The sequence below is a fragment of the Hyaena hyaena genome, unplaced genomic scaffold (genome assembly GCF_003009895.1).
Source record: "Hyaena hyaena isolate Hyena2069 unplaced genomic scaffold, ASM300989v1 scaffold_233, whole genome shotgun sequence".
In the NCBI taxonomy this organism is placed as follows: Eukaryota; Metazoa; Chordata; class Mammalia; order Carnivora; family Hyaenidae; genus Hyaena; species Hyaena hyaena.
The window spans coordinates 2,277,622-2,300,171 of NW_024080866.1; the positions used below are offsets into that span (position 1 = coordinate 2,277,622).

The following is a 22,550-nucleotide window of genomic DNA, read 5'->3' on the forward strand; positions in this document are numbered from 1 at the left end:
TCTTTCTTTGACATGTGTACAAATTCATATCCAGCATCTTTCGTGGCTTTAGTGAAGCTGAATTGCTAAAGTAAAGGGTATCTGCAGTGAGTTGCATCAGACTCTTAGGCTTATCCCAGTTTTTCTCTGTTACAGACGCTGCATTCAGGTAGTACATAAACTACTTTGCTACCAGAAGAAGTGTAGAATACGCCTGCATTATACCTGGCGGGAACTCTGGTCAGGTAACTTTCTCTTTTGAATTCATCCTCTTTCCCTATATCTTTTATGAGCCCCTTAGGCCTAGGCACAGATTTTTTTTTTTTTTTTTTAACTTTTTAGTTCATTTAGGATGCTGCTAACAAGACCTGGGCATGTCACATATACTGTACTTTCTCTGAAATTCCTTCTCCCCCCCCCCTTTTTTTTTTTTAGCTGGTAGAAACAATTGAATGTCTCTTGAGTTCTAATGATTCTTGCTCTGAGTAAGAGTGAGGTAGGAGGAGTCCGTACAAACTTGGATTCTCCCTCCGTTCCATGTGGAAGCAGCATATGGACTATAGGGAGTCTTCTGTGTTTCCTTAAGATGAGTAATCTCAGGAGGAATGTCATAGGGAGAGGGGGCGGGGAGGGGGTGGAGAGATGGGGGGAATCCTGTTCTTTGTGTTACATCTGGCAATATTACTGTTTACAGACAGTGTCATTTGTACCACTCCCCCTGTGCCAGAGACAAAAACAGCAAATTACAGTGTTTACTTTTGTCTTTGTATCCATTTGGTAGCCTAGTAAAGTCACAGCCACCCCTGCTGGCGGGAAGTGGTTCTTCTCTAAGGGTATAATTAATGCAGATTTGCCACCCCTTTCTTTTGTGTAACTAAATTGGAGGTTTCAGGAAAGCAGAGGAGACATGCTCCCTGAGGCGTTTGCCTGCTGATAGATCCTGTGGCTTTTGTGACCTGATGGTACAATAAAGTCTTCTTCAGATGATTACAGTGATGAATGGTTGCCCCACCCATGAGAGGGCTCCTCTCTGTTCTCTACAGAGGAGGGTGTGTTAGTGTCAGAGCCTTTATGAGAAGCAGGCCAGTAACCCCACCCCCTCCCATGGAATTCATCTCACTTGTTGTGACACATGGTTTCCTCCCAACCCAATTTGGCTTTCTAAATTTAGCCCTCTATAATGGGAAGTAGAGATCTTTAATTAATGGATTAGCAAGTTCTTTGCAGTTATTGGCAATGGTGGTGAAGGGTGAATAGGAGAAAAACACTAAGTGGCAATAATGGCATTTTCGTATTTTAGGAGAAAAGAGTATGAGTGTGAGAGTTTGAGATTGAAGGAATATCAGAAGATCTAAAGAGATCAAAAGGGACTGAAATGATGGAAGGTAGTAGAATCTCCTGGGTAGGCACAATATATAGGACTATTGTGGTTGCCTGTGAATAGTTATATGATTGTGAGGTTCTAACAATTTAGGTTTAAAGAGAAAACACAAAAATGATACAAATCTGTGGATGTTGGTACAGTTGTAGCACTTACGAGTGCAAATGGTTTATGTCTATAACTGGGGTGAAGTTGCCCATTGTAGTATTAACGAGTTGGTAGCAATAGTTTTTACCTGCTTTTGATTCTTTCCTGGGTTGATTTTCTCTTTTTTCCACTTTCCTTTTTTATCCTGTTCATCCTGTCTCTGTTCCTCGGGATCTCTCTGGCTTTTCTCCCATCCTGTCACCTGCAGTGCTCTTCCTCGCTGTTGTGTTGCATTGCCTTTTCCACGCTGCCATTTACCATTCACCCCAGTCTATCTCCCTGGGGGCTGGGGGGCTCCATTACTCTCCTTCCTTTACTATCGTGTCCTTTGTGCTACTCCTGTCATACATTCTACTTGTGCATATGTTGTAAACCCCAAAATGCATTGCCATCCTTTTTGTTTAAAGAGGCAATTATCAGGGCACTTGGGTGGCTCAGTCAGTTAAATGTCTAACTCTTGGTTTCAGCTCAAGTCACAGTTGGTGGGTTCGAGCCCAGTGTCAGGCTCTGCGCTGTGATACTGTGGAGCCTGCTTGAGATACTCGGTTTCCCTCTCTCTGTGCCCTTCCCCCACTTGAGCATGTGCTCTCTTTCTCTCTCTAAAAGAAATAAATAAACATTAAAAAAGAGGCATTATGAGGCGCCTGGGTGGCTTAGTCGGTTAAGCGTCTGACTTTCGCTTAGGTCATGATCTTGCGGTTCGTGGGTTCGAGCCCCGCGTCGGGCTCTGTGTTGACTGCCAGCTCGGAGCCTGGAGCCTGTTTCAGTCTGTGACTCCCTCTCTCTGTCTGACCCTCCCCTGCTCACGCTGTCTCTCTCTCTCCTATAAAAAAAATAAATAAATAAAAAATAAAAAAGAGGCATTATCTTTTAAAGAGATTAAAAATTTTATATCTATCTTTTCTTGATCTTAGCATTTCCCCATTCTGTCTAGGAAATTGTGTGGGAGACCTTTTTTATTCTGTGTTGGTCAGTGACTTTAAGTCTTTGAGTACTTTCTGTCATGTGCAGCTCTGTTCCGAATTATGTGCTATCCCAGGACTGATTGATTGGCATTCTCTGGTCCTTGATAGGTTGAGAGGAGATGTATACGAGGGTCATTGTAGTGATGCTTGGACGACTTCTTGTTCCTGAGGCATCGGCACTTGAACTAGAGTTCTCTGCCAAATGATGTTAGGTCTTTTGCCTATACAGACTGGGTGAGCCTTCTGGAACCCTGGCTCCGTGTGTTCGTACACAGAGTGTATGGTGAGATGGCGAGCAGCAGGTGTTAAGGAAAGTTGCAAAATACTACACTAATCTGATGCATCAGAGCCCATAATAATGTATAATATTGCAATCAGTGAATATAAATGTGGCTGTGGTAGATCCACCCACTCCTTGGCTGGCAGTACCCCTCATATGTTGGTATGCCCATGTTTTTACTCTTTCTTTACCTTCTAGGCTTAGGGATTTGCTAGAGATGTTTGAACCTCACAATGGAAAATATGTTCATGTGTATAGATGCTTGCCATACCTGTGCTGCAAACTTTAATTGAATTTTACTTGTAAGTAAAACTGATAAGGTATGTGTTGTTATATTGGACACACAGAAGCCGTTGGGTGTCTAGGAAGCAGTTGGCTAGGGCCCAAATGCCTTTTGTCATTTGGAACGTGGGTGTGTAGTATCACTGCGCTTAGAATGGTGATTTTTATTCCTTTGCTGTTTGACTATAGTCAGTCGCTCTTTGTTATTGGGGAAGTGGCCAGAGATCCCCTTCCAGATTCTCATATGGAATTCCTAGGCTTGGTCTTGTGGACGAGGAGGAGGCAGCTGTATTAATTGCAGGTTTGATCCTGCCTAATATGTTGGTTTTGCAGATACAAGCCCTGACCTACTACCTGCTGCCATTGTCTATTTATATGATGCCTGTCACCATGTATTTGAGTATGTGGGGAAATATATTTAGGCTAACTTCAAATGGAATAGGGAAAGGGATAAGTCCTGCCTCTCTCATTGCCCCCTTTTTAGCAATCACTATTTTTCACTAAGTTACGGAAAGTTCAAAAGCTTTTCTCTGACCTCTAGGCTACCTAGATCTCCTATTTTAGCCTCAAGGTAAAAGATTAGGTCTTAAAACTATTCTCTATAGCAATAGAAAACTTGGTTTAATGAGCAGATCCCAGGAAATAGGTCTTTACCTTTGAGAATATAATGAAAGATGATCTTTGTGTCCAGAAAAATGCCCATTTACACATATGTATTTTGCATATAATTTTAGAGAATTCATGGACCCCCCCCCCTGAAGCCATCCATGATCATTTAAGAATCCCTGCCTTGGAGCACCTGAGTGGCTCTTTCAGTTAAGCAGCTGACTCTTGGTTTTGGCTCACGTCATGATCTCAGTTTTACTTGAGTTCGAACCCCGCGTTGGGCTCTGCTTGGAAGTCTCCCCCTCTCTCTGTACCTGCCCCCTTCCCTGCTAGGATGCTCCCTCTTTCTCTCTCTCAAAATAAACAAACATTAAAAAAAAAAAGAAACTCTGTCTTACTTTTAGGTTGCATGGCCTCCTAATTCCATTTTCACATTTACTATCTGCTTTAATATATTTTTAAAATTTATTGATCATACTGTATTCCTCCTGGGAACTATACCTTCACAGTTTCCTTTCTGAACTTTTTGAGGCTAAAGATTACATTGGCCCCTATGTTTTATTTTCTGTGTCTTCCTATGGGTTTTGGGTTTCTATTTCAGCATACTGCATTGTTTTGCGGAGTTTGCATAAGTCTGTATAATGATTTAAGTATCTTTCTTTCCTCTTAAAAAAGTTCCTATAGAGCAAGGCCCGTGTTTGTTTTTTATTTTATTTTATTTTATTTTTTATTTATTTTAATTGCTTTATCCTCAGCACACTACTTGGCTTATAATAGGGGTTCAGAAAACACTTGAATGAATAAATAAATGGGTATGGGTAAGTGGACATGTAGAAAGAATTTCCATAATTGATGAATCAACATTCTCTTAAAGTAGCCTCCACCTGAAAGCCTGAAAACAGCATCAGCAACAATAACAATAATAATAGAACCCAGTAGCATGTTTGTTGCTGTGTTTCTGTGGAGCTGACTTCATCACCTTTTTCTTTGTTTTGGTGATGTGACAGGGAGTGGTGGGTGATTTCACTTTCCTTTGTCTGTTTCTTTCTTACCCTACAGATACATGGATTGCTTTCAACTAAGTAAAAATGGAAACTTTGTTGGTTTCTAAGCCATTAACCGAAGAATGAGCAGAATGTTTAGAGAGAAGCATGTAGTTTGAGAGGAAAAGACCTGAACAGAGCTTTGTGGAGTCTGCTTTTTCCACTTCCTCTGCAGGCAGAAAGGGCACTGGGGAGGCAGCTTGCACTTAAACAGTGTAGCTTCCGATAGTCCTAAAACATGGGTCGATTTAAAGGCAGATTTATACTGACATTTTATACTCGACATTTATCTATGGATCACAGTCCTTCTTACTCTTTCACTTTGCCACGTCCCTGGGTGATAAGTCATTATTTTTATCACCATTTGTTGGGTAAGGGAGTGGAGGTGTAGAAGGGTAAGTGCCTTGCTAAGGATCATGGAACCAGATACTAAACAGAGTCATGATTAGAACTTAGAGTTCCTGACTCCTATGCTCAGACGTAGATCACTAGGCAACATTTGCCTCCCTGCAGGAAGAAAGGCCCCCAAAGCCCCCAAAACAATCTGTTCAGCTTCACTGTGCTAAATAGCATCCAAAGCATTCACAGCTTTGTGAAAAAGAGAGAAATCGTACATGGCCTGACCTTTTAGATACCTACTGGGAGAAATGGAGAACCCAGAGAAGGTCACAGCTTTGTGGATCCAGCTGGCTTTCTTCTTGTTGGCAGAAGCCTGTGACTTCATGGTTAGGTATATCTTGAGACTGGGAATTGAGAGGCTTTTGTTGGAAGCTTTTTATATTGTAGTTGTTGTCATACAGGACTGGAAATTTTCAAGAGGAAGACTGACCTGAGCCATAGATAGATCTGTGCATTCATGTGTAAGTATAGCTTTGACAGCTTGTCAGCCCTTCCTGATTTGGGGAAACTATCCCTTGAACTTTGAATTGTCAGCTTTTTTTTTTTCTTGTTTAGTTTCTTTTTTAAACTTCCAATTTTTTAAAAAAAAATTTTAATTTTGATATAATTATAGACTTAGGAAGTTGCAAAAATAGTATAGCGAGTTCTTGCACCCTTCACCCAGCTTCCTCCAATGGTGACATCTTATATAACTCTACAATATTGCTTCTTTTAGATTTGAAGAAGGTATAGGGAGGAGGGAAGGACAAGCAGTAAACAGCTAGAGTAGATGGGAAGAGGAATTTTGGCAGCTGCTGTTGCTATTTTGTTTTTAAAATTGCTTTTTAAATTGTTCTTCCTCTTTCCCCCAAATTTTCTCTGATGTAGGGGAAGATGTTACAAGATGTATTCTAGGCTTGATGTGCCTAATTAAGACTGCTCTAGCCTCCATGTGCAAAAAGATGGAGACTTCTTTCTTCTGTGGATAATCAATTCCTCTCAGAGTGTTTTAATACAGGGTCATTAGAAGACATTTTCCTGTTTCCATCATTTTGTTAGGAAAGAATCTGTATAGCAGTGTAGAAAGCCCCAGGACTGAAAAAAGAATGCCAAGGAAACTCTTTTTGCCTTCAAATCACCACATTTGGCTAAATCTGAAATATATACTATTTTGACTCTTTCTTTCATCCCCTCGGAAACTTGGCAGAAGCAAAAGATAAGAATTTCTAACAGGTTTAGCCTGTTAGAGGGAGAAAAAGATTCAGAAAGCTCCTAAAAAGAGTGAGAAATCTCTGTTCTTTTCCCTACACAAAGTCATTTCCTATCCAGAGAAATGTCAACTCTTATAGGCCCATTAGCATCTTGTCAACTAAAAGAGACAGAGGAAGGAGTCGCTGTGCTTTTGTTGCTGTGCCTGTACTAGTTCTAAAGGAACGTATCATTTGGTTTCATAAGGTGCCATTGTTCCTCCAGTGAGCAGGATAGGTCTGTGATTGGATTTTTTCTCATTTTGGCAGGTAAAGTTCTTGGTTCTACATCACGTGCCCCCCACCCGCCCCCCAGGCGTGATCTCACTAACTATTAGATTTCTTAAAGAGTGATGATTTTGGCTACCTCTCAGCTAGGCAGTATTGGAAAAAATCTGCAGGTGGTGTAGGACCTAGAAGGCAGTGGCTTCTGAGCAAGGTTAGAGGTGGTTGCACAGGAATGAAATGAGGTCTATGGGATCCTGCATTTCCCAGAGTCTGAGTTCCATCTGGGAACTTTTACCTAAGGGCTCATTTTCATGATAAAGAAGAGGGGGTGTGGTAACTGGGAGAATTGCTGTGTCCCCAAGTTGAGAACCTTATTTTTCATTCTAAGCAGATTATACTTCAACAGCAAGGAAAAGGTAAGATAGAACCTAATTTCCATTTCCAGAAAGGATTTGTAGGGGTGCCTGGCTGGCCCAGTCAGAAGAGCATGCCACTCTTGATCTCGAGGTCACGAGTGTAGAGATCTTGGAGTCATGAGTGTAGAGATTACTTAAATAAATAAAACTTAAAAAAATTGTAAAGAGAGGATTTGTTCTTTTTTTCAGTTCATCTGGAGGGCTGTGGAATCTTAAGCAGGGCAGCCTATTGATGTACTTTTGTTTTTTTAATTGTGGTAAAACACACAGAATACTTTACCATCTTTTTAAGTGTACAGTTCAGTGATACTGAGTTCACATTGTTTTGTAGCCATCACCACCATCTGTCCCCATAACTCTCTTCATCTTGTAAAATGAGAACTCTATACCTATTAAATTCGAACTCCCCATTCCTCCCTGTGCCAGCCCCTGGCAACCAGCAGTCTACTTTCTGCCTTTATAATTTTGACTTCACTAAGCACCCCCACTAAGTGAAATCATACAGTATTTGTCTCTTTGTGACTGGCTTATTTCACTTAATATAATGTCCTCAGGTTTAAGAAATAAGATTCTCCCTCAGAGTTGGCTTTTTTTGGTTGTTACTATTTTTGTTTATTGTTTTATTTTATTTTATTATTTTTTTTTTATTTTTGTAGGCTGCTTGTGCCCAGGATCAGCCTGAGTATAAACTTTATGTCTTCTTCACTCTCTTCTGAGACTTTTCTCGGGCATGTGCAGTCACTTTTTAATTTTCCCTGTATATGTAATTGTTTTATTATTTTTTAAAGTTTACTTATTTATTTTGAGAGAGTGAGTGAGAGAGAGCATGAGTGGGGGAGGAGCAGGGAGAGAGGGAGTGAGAGAATCCCCAGTCAGGCTCCATTCTGAGCCTGCCGAGGGGCTCAATGTCCCCCCCAACACACGCCCCCCCAAATGAACCATGAGATCATGACCTGAGCTGAAATCAAGAGTTGGACGCTCAATTGACTGAGTCCCTTATGCTCCCATATGTGATTGTTTTTGAATGTTCTAGTCTTTAACGTCTGGCTCCCAAAAGGAGAAAGACAAAGAAATGAAGGTGGAGAAAAAAAGGGGCGCTTGGCCCTTTAAATCTTGTGGATGTAAATCTGCATGGGGAAGGGCTTGCCTTTTGTGAGGGGAGGTGCAACAATAATGGCTGCCTGCTTCTGTCTGCATCTCTGTGATCAGAAAAAGCAATCAGCTATCAGAGCACAGATTCCCAGTATTTGGAGGACAGAGTCCTTTTTGCCCACCTTAGCTCCTATAGGCTGTGTGTGTGCTGCTGCAGGAACAAGTGCATAGCTGCTTGCCACATGGCCAGGGGGGGATGGACAGCTGCTACTGTGCTAAGAGCTCAGGTTGACCAAAATTAACCAAAACTTACCACCCAAGTCTTCCCCTGGAAGTTGCAAACTTCTATCAGACTTCAGAGTTCCAAAATAGTTAACATCAGACAGATTCTGCTACTGCAGTTACTGTCTAGGTAGGGAGAGAGATTCCTGGTGCTTTTGTGCTCTGTTCACCTGGAGAGGCTCATAATGCACAACTAAAGCCATTTCATTCTCTTGTTTGATTCATTGGCCTCTTTTAGTGAGGTGCTTGGGTTTGCAGCCAGACAGATGCCAATATTCTGAGAGGCCACCTAGTGTATTTTAAAATTATTCTACTAGTAGGTGTTGGATTCTAAGTCATTCCGGTGCCACTTTTGCTGATTGACAGTGAACCTGCTGGTTGCTGGCAGTGTCCTCGGGTAATCGGTGATTTTGTCCAGAGATGTTGGAATTGGCTAGAGTTTATAGTTCCTCTGGGCTTTTGGAGGCATTGGCTTGTACACTGGTGCTATTTCTAGCCTGTCCTTGGAGTTCCTCTGCCTTTCTTCTAAGCAAGTGAGATGCTAATATTGCTCTTTTATCAGTCACTGAAATTATCCATTTCCCCAAATGAACCTGGTTTGATTTGGATCTGTGGCGTCTCATCCTAACTCCATGCCAGGCCAGAAAATAGGGCCTCATTGCATCTTGTCTTTGCTTTCTATCTCTTTTTCTTCATAGTATGTTTAAGCTGTTCAGACAGAGCTCTCCGACCTGATTCTTTGGAGACATTTATTTGTACTCTGCTAGAGGTTCTCTGTCTCCTTCCTGTTTTTAATATTATTTAAATGTCATTCACTTGGTTTTGTAATTAAACGTCCCCTCTGCTTCTCTGAAGCGGGCGTCTGAGCTACCACTTAATTGTGCCTTCCTGTAGTTGGCTTGTTCTCTGCACCTGGTTTACCTCAATGTGGGGGACAGGTTGTAGTCCTGGAGAAGTTCCCATATCCATTATTCATTCTACTCTTCTGTGTGGCGGCCAGTTTGGTGCTACTCTCTCCTTGAATTCAAAGCAGTTTAGGGAAAAATCTGGGCAAATCCTCGTTATGTGGGGGTATGTTAATGGGAGGGACAGCTCTGCAAACAAGGTTCCTTGGCCGAGGGAGGCCTGTGGTGTGGTGGCTGGATTCTCAGGTGGATAGCACTGAACTCTTCGTGTTTGAAAAATAGAGCAGCTTCTTCTGCTTTTGGGAATTCATCTGTGACTCAGGGAACCATCCAGGTACCTGTTCCTGGTTCAACTTCCCAGACCCTGTGCATTCTCCTATATTCCACATGTGTCTGCTTACAGAAGTCAGGGCTTTGGTGCCCTGTTGTCATACTTGATGCACAACACTCCTCAAGGGAAGGAGCTTGGGCCCAAACTAAGCTTGAGACTGCCAGGTCCCTCTAGTAGAGTTAAAAGGGGCAGCAGTTGCAGCCAATTTGTAGTTGAAATTGAGAGCCCAGAAACCAAGTTTTCAAAGTGCCTGGTGGAAAAGACTGTCCAGTGAAGAAACAAGTCTGTATGGAGCACCCATTTCCCTACATCTTAAACATATAGCATGCGTAATATAATACCTCAAATATTTCACTGACATAACTTCTTACTTTTCACTCAGTGTAGGTTAAGAGTTTTTGGAGCCAGGTATCTGGAGCCTCCTTTTATAGTGTTAGCAAAGATGAGGAGTCTAATCCAAGACTCCTGAGGATGTCCTAGAATATTGTTGGCATGTAAGTGCGTTGGTAGCTTTGATTGTGAACTGTGATAATTTTCTGGAAACTGCCGTAGTGCTCTCTTAAAGGCTACTCAGGATTCATTTTGACTTTGCATTCCTGCCCGAATGCAGGAATTGTAGCTGGTCCCTTATGCTGAGGTTATAGAAAGTTGGGATGGATGCTTGTGGGGCTCATGCTTGTGTTGATAGAAAAACATTGACCTTTTATTTGCTTTTAATTGGTAAAACATACATAACATAAACTTTACCACTTTCAAGTGTACGATTCAGCAGCATTAAGTACATTCACAGTACATTCACATCGTTGTCGCAAACATCTCCACCTTCCATCTCCAGAATTTTTTTCATCTTCCCAAACTGAAACTGTCTGCGCCCATTAAACAATAACTCTATATTTCTCCCTCCCCCACTCCTGGCAACCACCATTCTACGTTCTGTCTCCGTAAATTGCTCACCCTGGGTACCTCATATAAGTTGAATCATTTAGTATTTATTTTTTCATCACTCACTTTTTACACTTTGCATCCAAAAGCTGTGCCCTTTCTGTTTTGTGGGGATGAGCAGCCATTGCTCTTCAAATGGGCAAGACTATTTACACTGTTGAATTATCATAACACGGGCCCTTCTTCTTTGGAAATATCTTAGACTAATTAAGGGTCAAGTCTTTGGTAAGGAAGAGCTGGTGTTAGTCTCCTTTTACCTTTTAAAAACTATTTAAAAAATGGAAACATGGGGGTGCCTGGGTGACTCAGTTGATTGAGTGTCTGTCTCTTGGTTTCAGCTCAGGTCATGATCTCATGGTTTATGGGTTCAAGCCCCAGGTCGGGCTCTGCACTGACAGCACAGAGCCTGCTTGTGATTCTCTTTTCCTCTCTTTCTGCCCCTCCCCTGCTGTCTCTCTCTCTCATCTTAAAAAAGATGGAAACATGATAAACTAACATGTTAAATTTTTTTAAAAAAGTACTTCCTGCCCCTTTTATCTCCACAATGACTACAACATGTACTTGATACCAAACTCTTATATGACTAGTTAACAACGCTACGTTTATACAACCAACCCCTTATCTTTTATAGTTATCTTAACTCTTCTTTCTATGTACTGCTACTTCTGTGACTGCCTGTGAAACAGTTTGGCTGGTCATGTGCCCAGACGACACCAAGTAGACAAGTGGATAAAGGGCAGTTTTCTAAAAATATGTGTACGTGTGTGGAGAGTGGTGAACCAGGAGCCAGCCAGCATGAGCTCTGTGCTACTTATGTGTTGGCACTGAGATCCGAGTGCCAGTTCTCTACTGTCCTTGAACTTGTCCCTGGCTGACATGAAGCTGTTCTCTTCTTTGGCCTGCAGTTAAATCCTGTGCATAACTCTATACTATAATAGCTTATAAATAAGCCTGGCTGCTAGTTATTTATACCAGTGTTTTTGTTTTGTTTTGTTTTTGTTCTGATTTTGCATAAAGAAAGGGGATCTTGGCTCCCTTTAAGTCCAGATCCAATCATACTCCAGTTTCAGTACTTAATTTTATTTATTTATTAAAATTTTTTTAACCTTTATTTATTTATTTATTTTTTAAATAAAGGAGGTTTTTTTTTTTTTATTAAATGTTTTATTTATTTCTAGGAGAGAGAGAGACAGCGTGAGCAGGGGAGGGTCAGAGAGAGAGGGAGTCACAGACTGAAACAGGCTCCAGGCTCTGATCTGGCAGTCAGCACAGAGCCTGATGCGGGGCTCGAACCCATGAACCGCGAGATCATGACCTAAGCGAAAGTCGGACGCTTAATCGACTAAGCCACCCAGGCGCCCCTAACCTTTATTTATTTTTGAGAGAATCAGAGTGTGGGCTGGGGAGGGGCAGAAAGAGAGAGACACAGAATCGGAAGCAGGTTCCAGGCTGTGAGCTGACAGCACAGGGCCCAACGTGGGACTTGAACTCATGAACTGTGAGATCATGACCTGAGCCAAAGTCAGATGTTTAACGACTAAGCCACCCAGGCACCCCCATCAGTACTTAATTTTCAAGGGGGAAGAGCTGAGTGAGGGGCATAGGAATAGTTTTAGTTGACAGTCATGTGCTATTTCTCCCTTTCCTCTCTCTTTCTCCTTCCCCCTTCCCTCTCTCCCTACCCCTGTGTGCTCGCTTCCGTCCTTCTGTCCTTCCTTCTGTCCTTCTTTCCTTCCTTCTTTCCTCTCTCTTCTTTCTTTCTCTCTTCTTTCCCCCCTCCCTCCCTCCCTCTTTCTCTCTCTCTCTCTTTCTTTCTTTCTTTCTTTAGCAGAAACAGGGAAGAGGGGATAGAGGTGCGTGAGAGGTGAGCTGTGGAGAAGAGCAATGAGAGCAGATATAGAGGCCCTGCTGAGGCGTTTAATGCTGAGAGAAGCTCGCTGCTTGGAGTCCTAGTGTTGCAAATGGGCAGTAGAAGGGTAATAATGAGGTATTAAACACCTGTACTCTAGTAAGTAGCTCAGGACCAAGAGAAAAAGTGGACCAAAAACATGAAAATAAACTGGAACAGCAAGTAGGTAGAGAAAGTTATAAACCAGAGCCTAGAGAAGTGTTGGGAACAGTGTAGTCAGCAAATCTAAGCACACCATTTATAGGTAAGTTTCTTTCCCTTTAACATTTAACTCCATCTGGAGTTTATTTAATCCACCTTTATTTAATCGTAATGGAATGGCAGAAAGAACACTAAGCAGCGGTTTGGGTTCTAGTCCCAGCTTAGTCACTAGCTACTTGGGGTGGGTGGGTGGTTGGGGAGGGGAGGAAGTGTTTTCTAATCCAGAAACGAGGGAACTGGATTACACGATCTCCAGGGTCCTTTCTAGTTCCGAAAATCAGCTGTGTTGAAACCTCACAGACTTAGAACTCCTGCTACATCAGGTCACAGGATAGCACACTGTGCGTGTAGTGATGTGGGGGACACCAAACAGTTGACAGAGTGAGTGCAAAGTCAGGGCGATGTTGAAGGAGAAAGGAAAGCACTGTTACATGGGAGGTTGGGGCATTCCTGCTGGAGGAATTGTGGTCCCCGATGTCAGAGGTTTGTGGAGCCAATTTTAAGATTGCTTTGTTCATTTTCTCTGCCTATTAAATTTCCTCTAGAGAATGACTAGTTCCAGATGAGAAAACCCTGGCCTTTTGGGGATGTGGGGGGTGGATAGGAGTCTGCTTGAATTATCAGGGGTGGGATGCAGGTTCTCCCTGGTGCTGACAGTATCGCAGTGCTGGACTCTACTTCTCAGTGCTGTTTGGCCCCACTGACGGCTGTGGTAGTTGGGACACCGGTTGCCTCTTGGCCTATGCCAGAATTGCTCTCTTCCTCCCCTTGTGTTTATCACTTTGTCATCCCTGGCTCTGAATCCCAGGGATCAAGACTAGCTGTAGTCCAGCAGAGGAGCAATAAATCATCGCTCCCACCTCCTTTTCTCTAGGTTTTCTTCCCTTAATTACCACAGAACCACTGCTGAGGCTGCATCTTTTTGCCGCGTGTGTTGGGGTCAAAAGCCCTTGCTGATTGGATGCGTGCAAAAGCTGCTTTGTCTCTCTCCAGCCATTGTGTTTTGTAGAGAGCCATGTGCTCTACCCTTCCTTTTCTCTTGTCTCTTGTGAGTTTATAGAGTTTGCTTGTCAGGTGATTTATCCATTAACAGGACTTGTCCGAGCTCTGGGGTAGGGGGTGGTTGGGCAGTCCTTAAATAACTCAGCAAGATGATCTCCATTGCTGGGAGAGGCTTGGGCTAGGTTAGTCATTTTTATGTGGATTTTAGCTAGCCCCCTTCATTCTCTGAGCTCCCAGTAAGAGTTAAGCAGATTGTGTGATCCCGAATGGGCTCCTATGGAGCTTTTTTTGGGATCTAGTCCAACAGATTGCTTGTTAACTGATGACATCAAAAGGGCCAGCTGCCTATCATTTGCCTTTCCATTATGAAATCTCAGAGAACTGGAGTCAGTGCAAGGGTGAAGAGTTCATAAATGAGGATGCCTATCACCTTCATCTCTAGCAAGGCTTTTTTGCTATTTGAGGGGAAGATTCAGGTTTTAGAAACAGAATGTAGACAGGCTCTTGTACTTTTCCTTGCCTGCTGTTTCTTTACTGTACCTGTGATTTCAGAGGTTGAGAATAAGGGGTGTTGTGTGGCAGGCGGCAAGTGTCTGGAGAGTCTTACTCCTACCCGTCTTCCCTGCTGTTTCCAATCAAAGCTCACATCTTTTCTCGAAGGGTAGTAAACTTCACACAAAGCTCAGACAGCATGGGAGAATGGACTTCTTTGCTGGCAAAGAAGCAGGTATGGTCTTAGAAAAGGAGAGGTCAAGCCTTTTTTTATGTCTGAGGGAGTAGAGAGGGTTGAGGGGGAGAAGACAGAAGGACTGCCAATTGCTTGCAGCTCAGTCAATTGCTGAGCTCCTTCTGTATAGTTTCCCATCAACTAAGGGAGGTAGGGACAGGGACAGTAGCCATGATGGGCACAGATCGAGGACTTATTTCGTGGTTATGGGTGAAAGAGCATGAGGCAACTGATGATTTCTTTTATCCTTAGTATTTATTTGCAAAAATGTCTTTACACCTACACGTTAAGCTAGAGACTTAACAGTCAGTCTTTCAGCTGAGGTTGCTTGGGTTTTAATCCTCATTGAAAATTACCAGAGAGACTGACCCTCCCCTGCTCACGCTGTCTCTCTCTCTCTCCTAGAAATAAATAAAACATTAAAAAAAAAAATTACCAGAGAGAAAGGGGACCTTTTTGGTAAATGTTGTCATGGTTGAGAGAGGACAGAGCAAGCTGTACTTCTGTTTGAAGAGTTAAGGGCCTTTTTTTCTCTTCATCAGCTGTTTTCCTATCTAGAGCTGAAGTCCAGCATTGCTGGCATTTCTGGTGACCTGTTAGAATTGAAAGATGTCCCTCTCAGCTATGGTGTTTGCAACAAATGCATAGCTAAAACTTAGTGACATGACATGCTTGCTGCCTAGGGTGAGAGGAGGACCTTCATTTTGACCTCTAAATTGAACAAATGTGGTAATCGCCATGTGGGGATACATTTGGAACACTCAGATGTCCTTTTTGTAGTCAGATTTGCAAGCTTACTTGCTGTTTAAGAAATTGCACGGGGGCGCCTGGGTGGTTCAGTCAGCTGGGCGCCCGTCTTCGGCTCAGGTCGTGATCTCGTGGTTTGTGGGTTCGAGCCCCGCATCGGGCTCTGTACTCTTAGCTTGGAGCCTGGAGCCTGCTTTGGATTCTGTGTCTCCCTCTCTCTTTGACCCTCCCCTGCTCATGCTGGCTCTCTCTTTCTCTCTCTCTCAGAAATAAATAAAACATTAAAAAAAAAAGTTGCACGAAGAGGTGGGACTGTGGGTCTCGTGAGCAGAGTACGTACCGCGGCAGCTGGAGTCACGGCAGGACAGGCCTTTAGAAAGTTTCTTCCCCTCTTTGAGTTTTAGTCGAAAGGAACACAGCCCAAACTATGACCAAAGGAGGCATGATGCTTCCAGAACAATCTCAAGGAAAAGTATTGCAAGCAACAGGAGTAGCTGTTAGATGGGGCTCTAAAGGGAAGGCTGGAGAGATTCAGCTAGTTAGGGATCCAACCAGGAAGTTGGAGACCAAGTTCTTTCAGAATGTGGAGGCACCAGAGTAGTTCTAGATGACAAGGATTGTTTCTTATTTAGAGATGGTGACATTCTTGTAAAGTATGTAGACTGAAATAAATCATTTTTGAACTGGCATCAAGTGAAGCTGCCCATTCCAACGAAGTTGTGAAATCTTTTGTCATGTAAATAATTTGCATGTCTCTCTTTTGTAATAAACTAATGGTATCCCCCCCTTAAAAAAAGTGGTACAAAGAAGTAGATTTTTGGAAACCTTCTATGGGCAGGTAAGCAGATATATGCTTGGGAAGGTCAGTGCTTGCTTTGAATATATCTCCCTTACCTACTTCTATTTTATTAAAGCTTATTTATTTCTTTTGAGAGAGTGTGCATGTATGAGCAGGTAAGGTACAGAGAGAGAGGGAAAGAGAGAATCCCAAACAGGTTCTGTGCTGTCAGCGCAGAACCTGGTGCAGGGCTCGATCTCATTAATCATGAGATCATGACCTGAGCTGAAACCAAGAGTCAGACGCTTAACCAGCTGAGCCACCCAGGTGCTCCTACCTTACCTGTTTTTAAAAAGTTCTTGGTAGCTGTGATTTACTCATTCTACTCCTATTTGGATTTCTTAGAATTAAGTATATTTTCATTGCTTTCATTTAACTTTATTAATTATTCTTTAAATAGCTTGTTGATGTCTTTTTTTTTTTAAGCCTTGATAAATTTGCTGAAGTTCCTTATGTCAAATGAGACCGTACTTTTGGCCAAACACAACATTTTTACATTAGCCCTTATGGTGAGTAACAAAAAAATATTTCTTAAGGGGAATGGGAGATACGGGCTTCTAGTTACGGAAAGAATAAGCCGTGGTGATAAAAGGTACAGTTAGGGAGTATAGTCATTGGTGATGTAATAGTGTTACATGGTGACAGGTGGTAGCTACACTTGCGGTGAGTGCAGCACAACCTATAGACTTGTTGAATCCCTATTTACACACCTGTTGAATCCCTGGTTACACACCTTAAACTAATGTAATGTCTGTCAACTGTACTTAAATTAAAAAAATATTTTACTTTTTTCTGAAGCCATATCCTAAAATCGAGATGGGCCAGTTTGAAACAGGAGCTGGTATTCTGGGGACTGAGCCACTGCGGGAGCCAGACCTTTATTTTCCCTTTGGATTAGACTCTCTAGACTGGTGCTCCTCACTCTTCCCACTCTCTCCTGTGTCTTTGGCAAAGTCAAGACTGTCTTTCATTAGAGTATATTGTCTGGCAGGAGCAGGTATGGGTCAGTCTCTGTGAGCCTTGGTCCCAGGTGAGACACTACTAGACTACTGTAGTCTCTGTGTTGGTACAGAGCAAGACCTGTAGAGGTGTCCCAGCCAGATGAGTGGTTCCATCATCGCTGTACTTGGTTTCAGAGGGACATTACAGATTCCTCTTTATCAGACTGGTTATTTGGGGTAAAAGGAGGGCATTGTGCCTTTAGACTGTCTTTTCAGGATATTATCCAGTGTGTTCATAAATGTTTAACATTTGGGTGGGGAAGAAGCCCTGATTTTTGTAGCACTTGTGGATTTCTATGGTAAAACTATTCTCACCGTGGCCGATTTCAAGGTAACAGTCTGACATTGTTGAATGCAGAGTGATGGATAATACACCATTATATGATAGTCTCACCACACAGGTATAAGAGGTGTAAATGAATCTCAAGAACATAATACTAAAAGGTATTATAGTTAGGAATATAATTAGGAAGTTGTGAGTTTGAGTATTACCTTCATTTTAATACAGTTTATTGAATTGTAAGTTTATATGTTAATTTTTAATAATGGCTTTGTTAAACACCAGCTCACAAAATTCCTGAAAATTTAACAGTCAGTTCTCGCAAGCCAGTAAGAACTGGCTACAGGATACTACTGATAATACCATCCTGCTTCATAGCTTAATGCCTGTGTATGGGCTTTTGCTTCTTTTTTAGATTGTGAACCTATTTAATATGTTTATCACATATGGCGACACATTCCTGCCCACTCCCAGCAGCTACGATGAACTCTACTATGAGATTATCCGCATGCACCAGAGCTTTGACAACCTCTACTCTATGGGTAAGCTGTCTTTTCTTTTTGTTCTCTCCCCATCAGCTGCGGTTTTTGGCATATAAGAGGAAAAAACTACAAAAGATTCTCTTCTAGTTGCTTGGTGCCCTCCCTGGCATAGAAATAAAGTCTCTTCTTCTCAGGCTATAGGAAGTTATATGCAGACTTCTTTGCTTTCAGGCACTCAAGGCTGATCTCAGTAGAAAGCTGGTTAGCAGCCCTGTAGCCTTATGTTTATGAGAGAGAGAGAGAGAAGAGGGAGGCCTGTGGATTTAGTGACTGCCAGTGAGATAGGAGTGAAAGAGTGGGTGGAAATTGACAGCAGCAAATAGAAGAGCTTGGATCCCAAAGGAACATTGTGTGATTTGAGAAGGTACAGGATTTTAAAGAGTTTTAATGTACCTATGTATTTTTAGCATAACATACAAGAGGAAGTGGGATTAGATAAAAATCATTCTTGCAAACCTTCTGGTGATTGGCTCAATATGAAAATTTACTCTGCGGCCATAGTAAGTATAACTTATTTCTGAAATTTCTATATTTTTTTTAATCCCTATAAATTTGAGTGAAGAGTCTAGTCAAACCTTCCTGGAGTTTGAAAGATTAGGAAAGGTTTCTGTAGGTTACACAGAAACAGAAAGCCCCTCACTAAAGCTATTAAAAAAGTCCTAATTTACAACCTTTATTAAAGTATAATTGATATATAATAAACTGCACTTGTTTAAAGTATACAGTATTTCATGAATTTTGACATACATATAGGTACATGCAGCTCTCACTACAATCAAGATAATGAACATATCTGGTGCACTTGGATGGCTTAGTTGGTTAAATGTCCAACTTTGGCTCAGTTCATGATCTCGCGGTTCATGAGTTTGAGCCCCCATCGGGCCCTGTGCTGACAGCTTGGAGATTGGAGCCTGGTTTGGATTCTGTCTCCACTTTTCTCTGCCCCTCCTCCGCTTGCACTGACTCTGTCTCTCTCTCAAAAAATAAATAAACCAAAAAATAAACATTAAAAGAAAAGAAGAAAAAAATAATTAAAGTGTCTATCACCTACCAAAAGTTTCCCTGTATCCCTTTACATGCCTTCTGCCACCTTTTACCACCCCTATCAATCCCTTGCTTTCTATCTCTGGGCAACCACCGATCTGTTTTATGTCACTACAGATTAGTTTGCTTTATCCCTTTTATTGACACTATTTGTGAAAACTCTGTCTCATATCATGAGAAAACTAGAGGAGATTTGGAACAAGTACTAGGAGAAAGAGTACAAGCAAACAGTGGAAAAGAAGGATTGCCTAGGAGGAGAAAAATTTTTTGTAATAGATTTTGTTTTTTAGAGCAGTAGAGGATAACTTCTGAGAGCCATGTATAGCTTTGCTGTGATGTCTTCGACAGTAGGAATAGGGCCTTGTATTAGTAGGATGTTTTCAACTGCAAGTGTCAAAAAAACTGACTTAAACTACCTTAAATAATAGAAAAATGATTTCACTTGGCAAGAATTATAAGGAAAGACAACTCCAGAAAGGTGTGATCCTTTGCTCAATGTTTGCAAGAACTGGGTGTTTTCTGTTTCTCTGCTCTCATTTTCAGAATAATAGCTTTAGCATCAGGTCAGCTCCCCTAAGGATAGCGAGTTCCAATGGTCGAATCAAGACACATGGTCTTTTTTTTTTTTAGGAGCTAGGAAGTCTTCCATGAGAACCCTCTAGCAGACTTCCTATGGTCACATGTACTCAGTGTTCCTTGTGGGGTTTGCATCGCCCAGCTTTATCTCTATCCTTGTTTTCAAGAAGGTAGAATTTTCTGAGGGTGGAGAGCTGCCCCAGAGGCCTTAGCAACCATTAATAGATGAATAAAGATGTCTTTCAGTGTGAGGAAAGGAAGAAGAGTTGGAGTGGGGAGATAGTTTATAGAAGCCTGGCATACCTACTCGGCTGGGCTGTGTGCACGGTCAAATGAGGTAAGCCTTAGTAGCTACAGCAACAAGATGAGAGGATATCTGGGCATGGTCACATCTTCCAAGGGAATTAAAATGTTAACCAGGTGAATGCAAATAGGGAAATGAGAAATTGCAACTAAATGACATACAACAAACAGCATGTTTCAGTGCTTTCCATTTTGTTTCAAGTATGATGAAAAAACACTTGGTTTTTTAAGTCAAGTTTTTAAAGTTAAACTTCCATATATAGTAAAATGCACCCTTTTAAATGTACAGTTCTGAGTTTTGACTAATGTGTATAGAGGTATAATTATCACCAAAAAAAATCAAGATAAAGAGTCTCATCATCCCAGAAATGTCTCTTGTGCTTGTGAGGTCAACTCCTTCACTCAGCCTCAACCTGTAGTAGCCACTAACCTGTTCCCTGACCCCAGAGTTTTGCTTTTTCTTTGTTTCTTAGTTTTGCTCTTTCAAAAAAAAAAACCCCAGAGATGAGATCATATAGTCTTTTGAGTCTGGCTTCTTTTACACAGTAATTCGTTTGAGATTCATCTATGTTGATGCATATATCAGTAGTTTATTCCTTTTTATCCTAGAATAATACCCATTGTGAGACTATGCCAGCTTAATTTTTCCATTGCAAGGTTGAAGGACATTTGAGAAGTTTCCAGATGTTAGCGATGATGAATAAAGACCTGGAAAACAGTATTGTACACGGTTTTATATGAAAACAAGCTTTTATTTCACTTGGTTACATACCTCTCAATGGATTTTTGGCTATCATGGTTAAATATATGTTTCTTATAAAGAAAACACCAAACTGTTTTCCAAAGAGAGAAACTATTTTACATTCCCCTCAGCAATATGCAAGAGTTACATTCGCTTCATATCCTAGCCAGTACTGGTTTGTCTGGTTGGTTGTTTTGGGCTTCTTATAGGTTTGTGGCAATATCTCATTATGGTTTTATTTTGTGTTTCCTAAAAATAATGATGTTGATCATCTTTCCCTGTTTCTAATTGCCATATTCTTTAGTTTTGAAGATCTTTTGTCCATTAAAAAAAAACTTTGCATTCCCGTGTTCATAGCAGCTCTAGTCACAATAGCCAAGAGATATACCAAAGGATAGAGGGAGAGTGCAAAAGGAGTTGTTTAATAGTTACAGAACTTCGGTTCTGCAAGATAAAAAAGTTCTGGAGATCTGTTTTGTAAAGGTGTTAGTATACTTAACACTTAAAAATGGTTAAGATGGTAAATTTTATGATATGTATTTTCTTACCACACACACACTAAATTCTAGACTTTATTTGGAGTCTACTAATTTTTCCTCTAATACCCCTTTTGTATTCCAGGATTCCATGCATATCATATTTAGTTCTAATGTCTCTTTAGTCTCTTCTTGCCTGATGTTTTCTTGTTTTTTTCTTGTTTTTCATGACCTTGACAGTTTTGAGGAGAATCTTCCTCAGTTTAGGTTTGTCTCAGGGTTGGACTGGGGTTCTAGGTTTGGAGAAAGAATGCCACAAAGTCAAAGTGGCCTTTTTTTTATATTTGGATGTATATTATCAACATGACTTATCACTGGTGATATTAACTTTATCACTTGGTTAGGGGAGTGTTTGCAAAGTTTCTCCGGTGCATAGTTGTGGTTTTTCGTCCTTTCCCATACTCTGTTCTTTGGAAGCAAGTCAGTAAATGCAGTTAGCACTAAAGTTAGTAGTTGGGATAGGGAAGTTAAGCTCCACCTCCTTGAGGGAGAGTATCTACATAATTTATTTAGAGTTTTTCTGTAAGGAGAATTGGTTGTTTGTGTTTTTATTTTTGAGATGTGAGATTTCTTTGTATATTTTGCACACTAGTCCTTTATCAGTTATGTGGGTTTTATTAAAAAATTTTTATATATAATTTATTGTCAAGTTAATTAATATACAGTGTATATGGGTTACTTTTGGTTTTGGGAGTAGATTCCTTTGATTCATCACTTGCATAAAACACCCAGTGCTCATCCCAACAAGTGCCCTCCTCAGTGCCCATCACCCATTTTCCCCACCTCCACTCTCCCACTCCCTTCTACCCTCAGTTTGTTCTCTGTATTTAAAAGTCTCTTATGGTTTGCCTCACTCCCTGTTTGTAACTATATATATTTTTTTCTTTCCCTTCCCCCATGGTCTTCTGTTAAGTTTCTCAACTTATGCGTATGAGTGAAAACATATGACATCTGTCTTTCTCTGACTGACTTATGTCACTTAGCATGATACCCTCCAGTTACATCCATGTTGTTGCAAATGGCAAGATTTCATTCTTTTTCATTGCTAAGTAGTATTGCATTATGCACATATATATATTATATATCTTCTTTATCCATTCATCAGTTGATAAACATTTGGGCTCTTTCCATAATTTGGCTATTGTTGATAGCACTGCTATAAACATTGGGGTGCATGTGCCCCTGTGAATCAGCATTCCTGTATCTTTTGGATAAATTCCTAGTAGTGCTATTGCTGGGTCGTAGGGTAATTCAGTATTTAATTTTTTGAGGAACCTTCACACTGTTTTCTAGAGCATCTGCACCAGTTTGTATTCCCACCAACAATGCAAGAGGGCTCCCTTTCTCCACATCCTCACCTATATCTGTTGTTCCGGAGTTGTTAATTTTCAATCACTCGGACTGGTGTGAGACGGTATCTCAGAGTAGTTTTGATTTGTATTTCCCTGATGATGAGTGATACTAAGCATCTTTTCATGTGTCTGTTAGCCATTTGGATATCTTCTTTGGATAAATGTCTATTCGTATCTTCTTCCCATTTCTTCACTGGATTGTTTGTTTCTCAGGTGTTGAGTTTGGTAACTTCTTTATAGATTTTG

General features: G+C 41.2%; 1 protein-coding gene and 1 pseudogene across 2 annotated transcripts in view; both read left to right on the forward strand.

Moving 5' to 3' along the window:
- The window catches only part of ARMH3 (armadillo like helical domain containing 3), a 175,904-nt gene that overhangs the window by 57,084 nt on the left and 96,270 nt on the right, over positions 1–22,550 (forward strand). For both annotated transcript variants that reach the window (XM_039243948.1, XM_039243949.1), the window contains exons 20-22: positions 136–224; positions 16,355–16,437; positions 17,625–17,751. In XM_039243948.1, the coding sequence (XP_039099879.1) occupies positions 136–224; positions 16,355–16,437; positions 17,625–17,751 (299 nt within the window). The remainder of the gene's footprint in view (positions 1–135; positions 225–16,354; positions 16,438–17,624; positions 17,752–22,550) is intronic.
- Positions 5,331–15,756, forward strand: LOC120239592 (annotated as a pseudogene).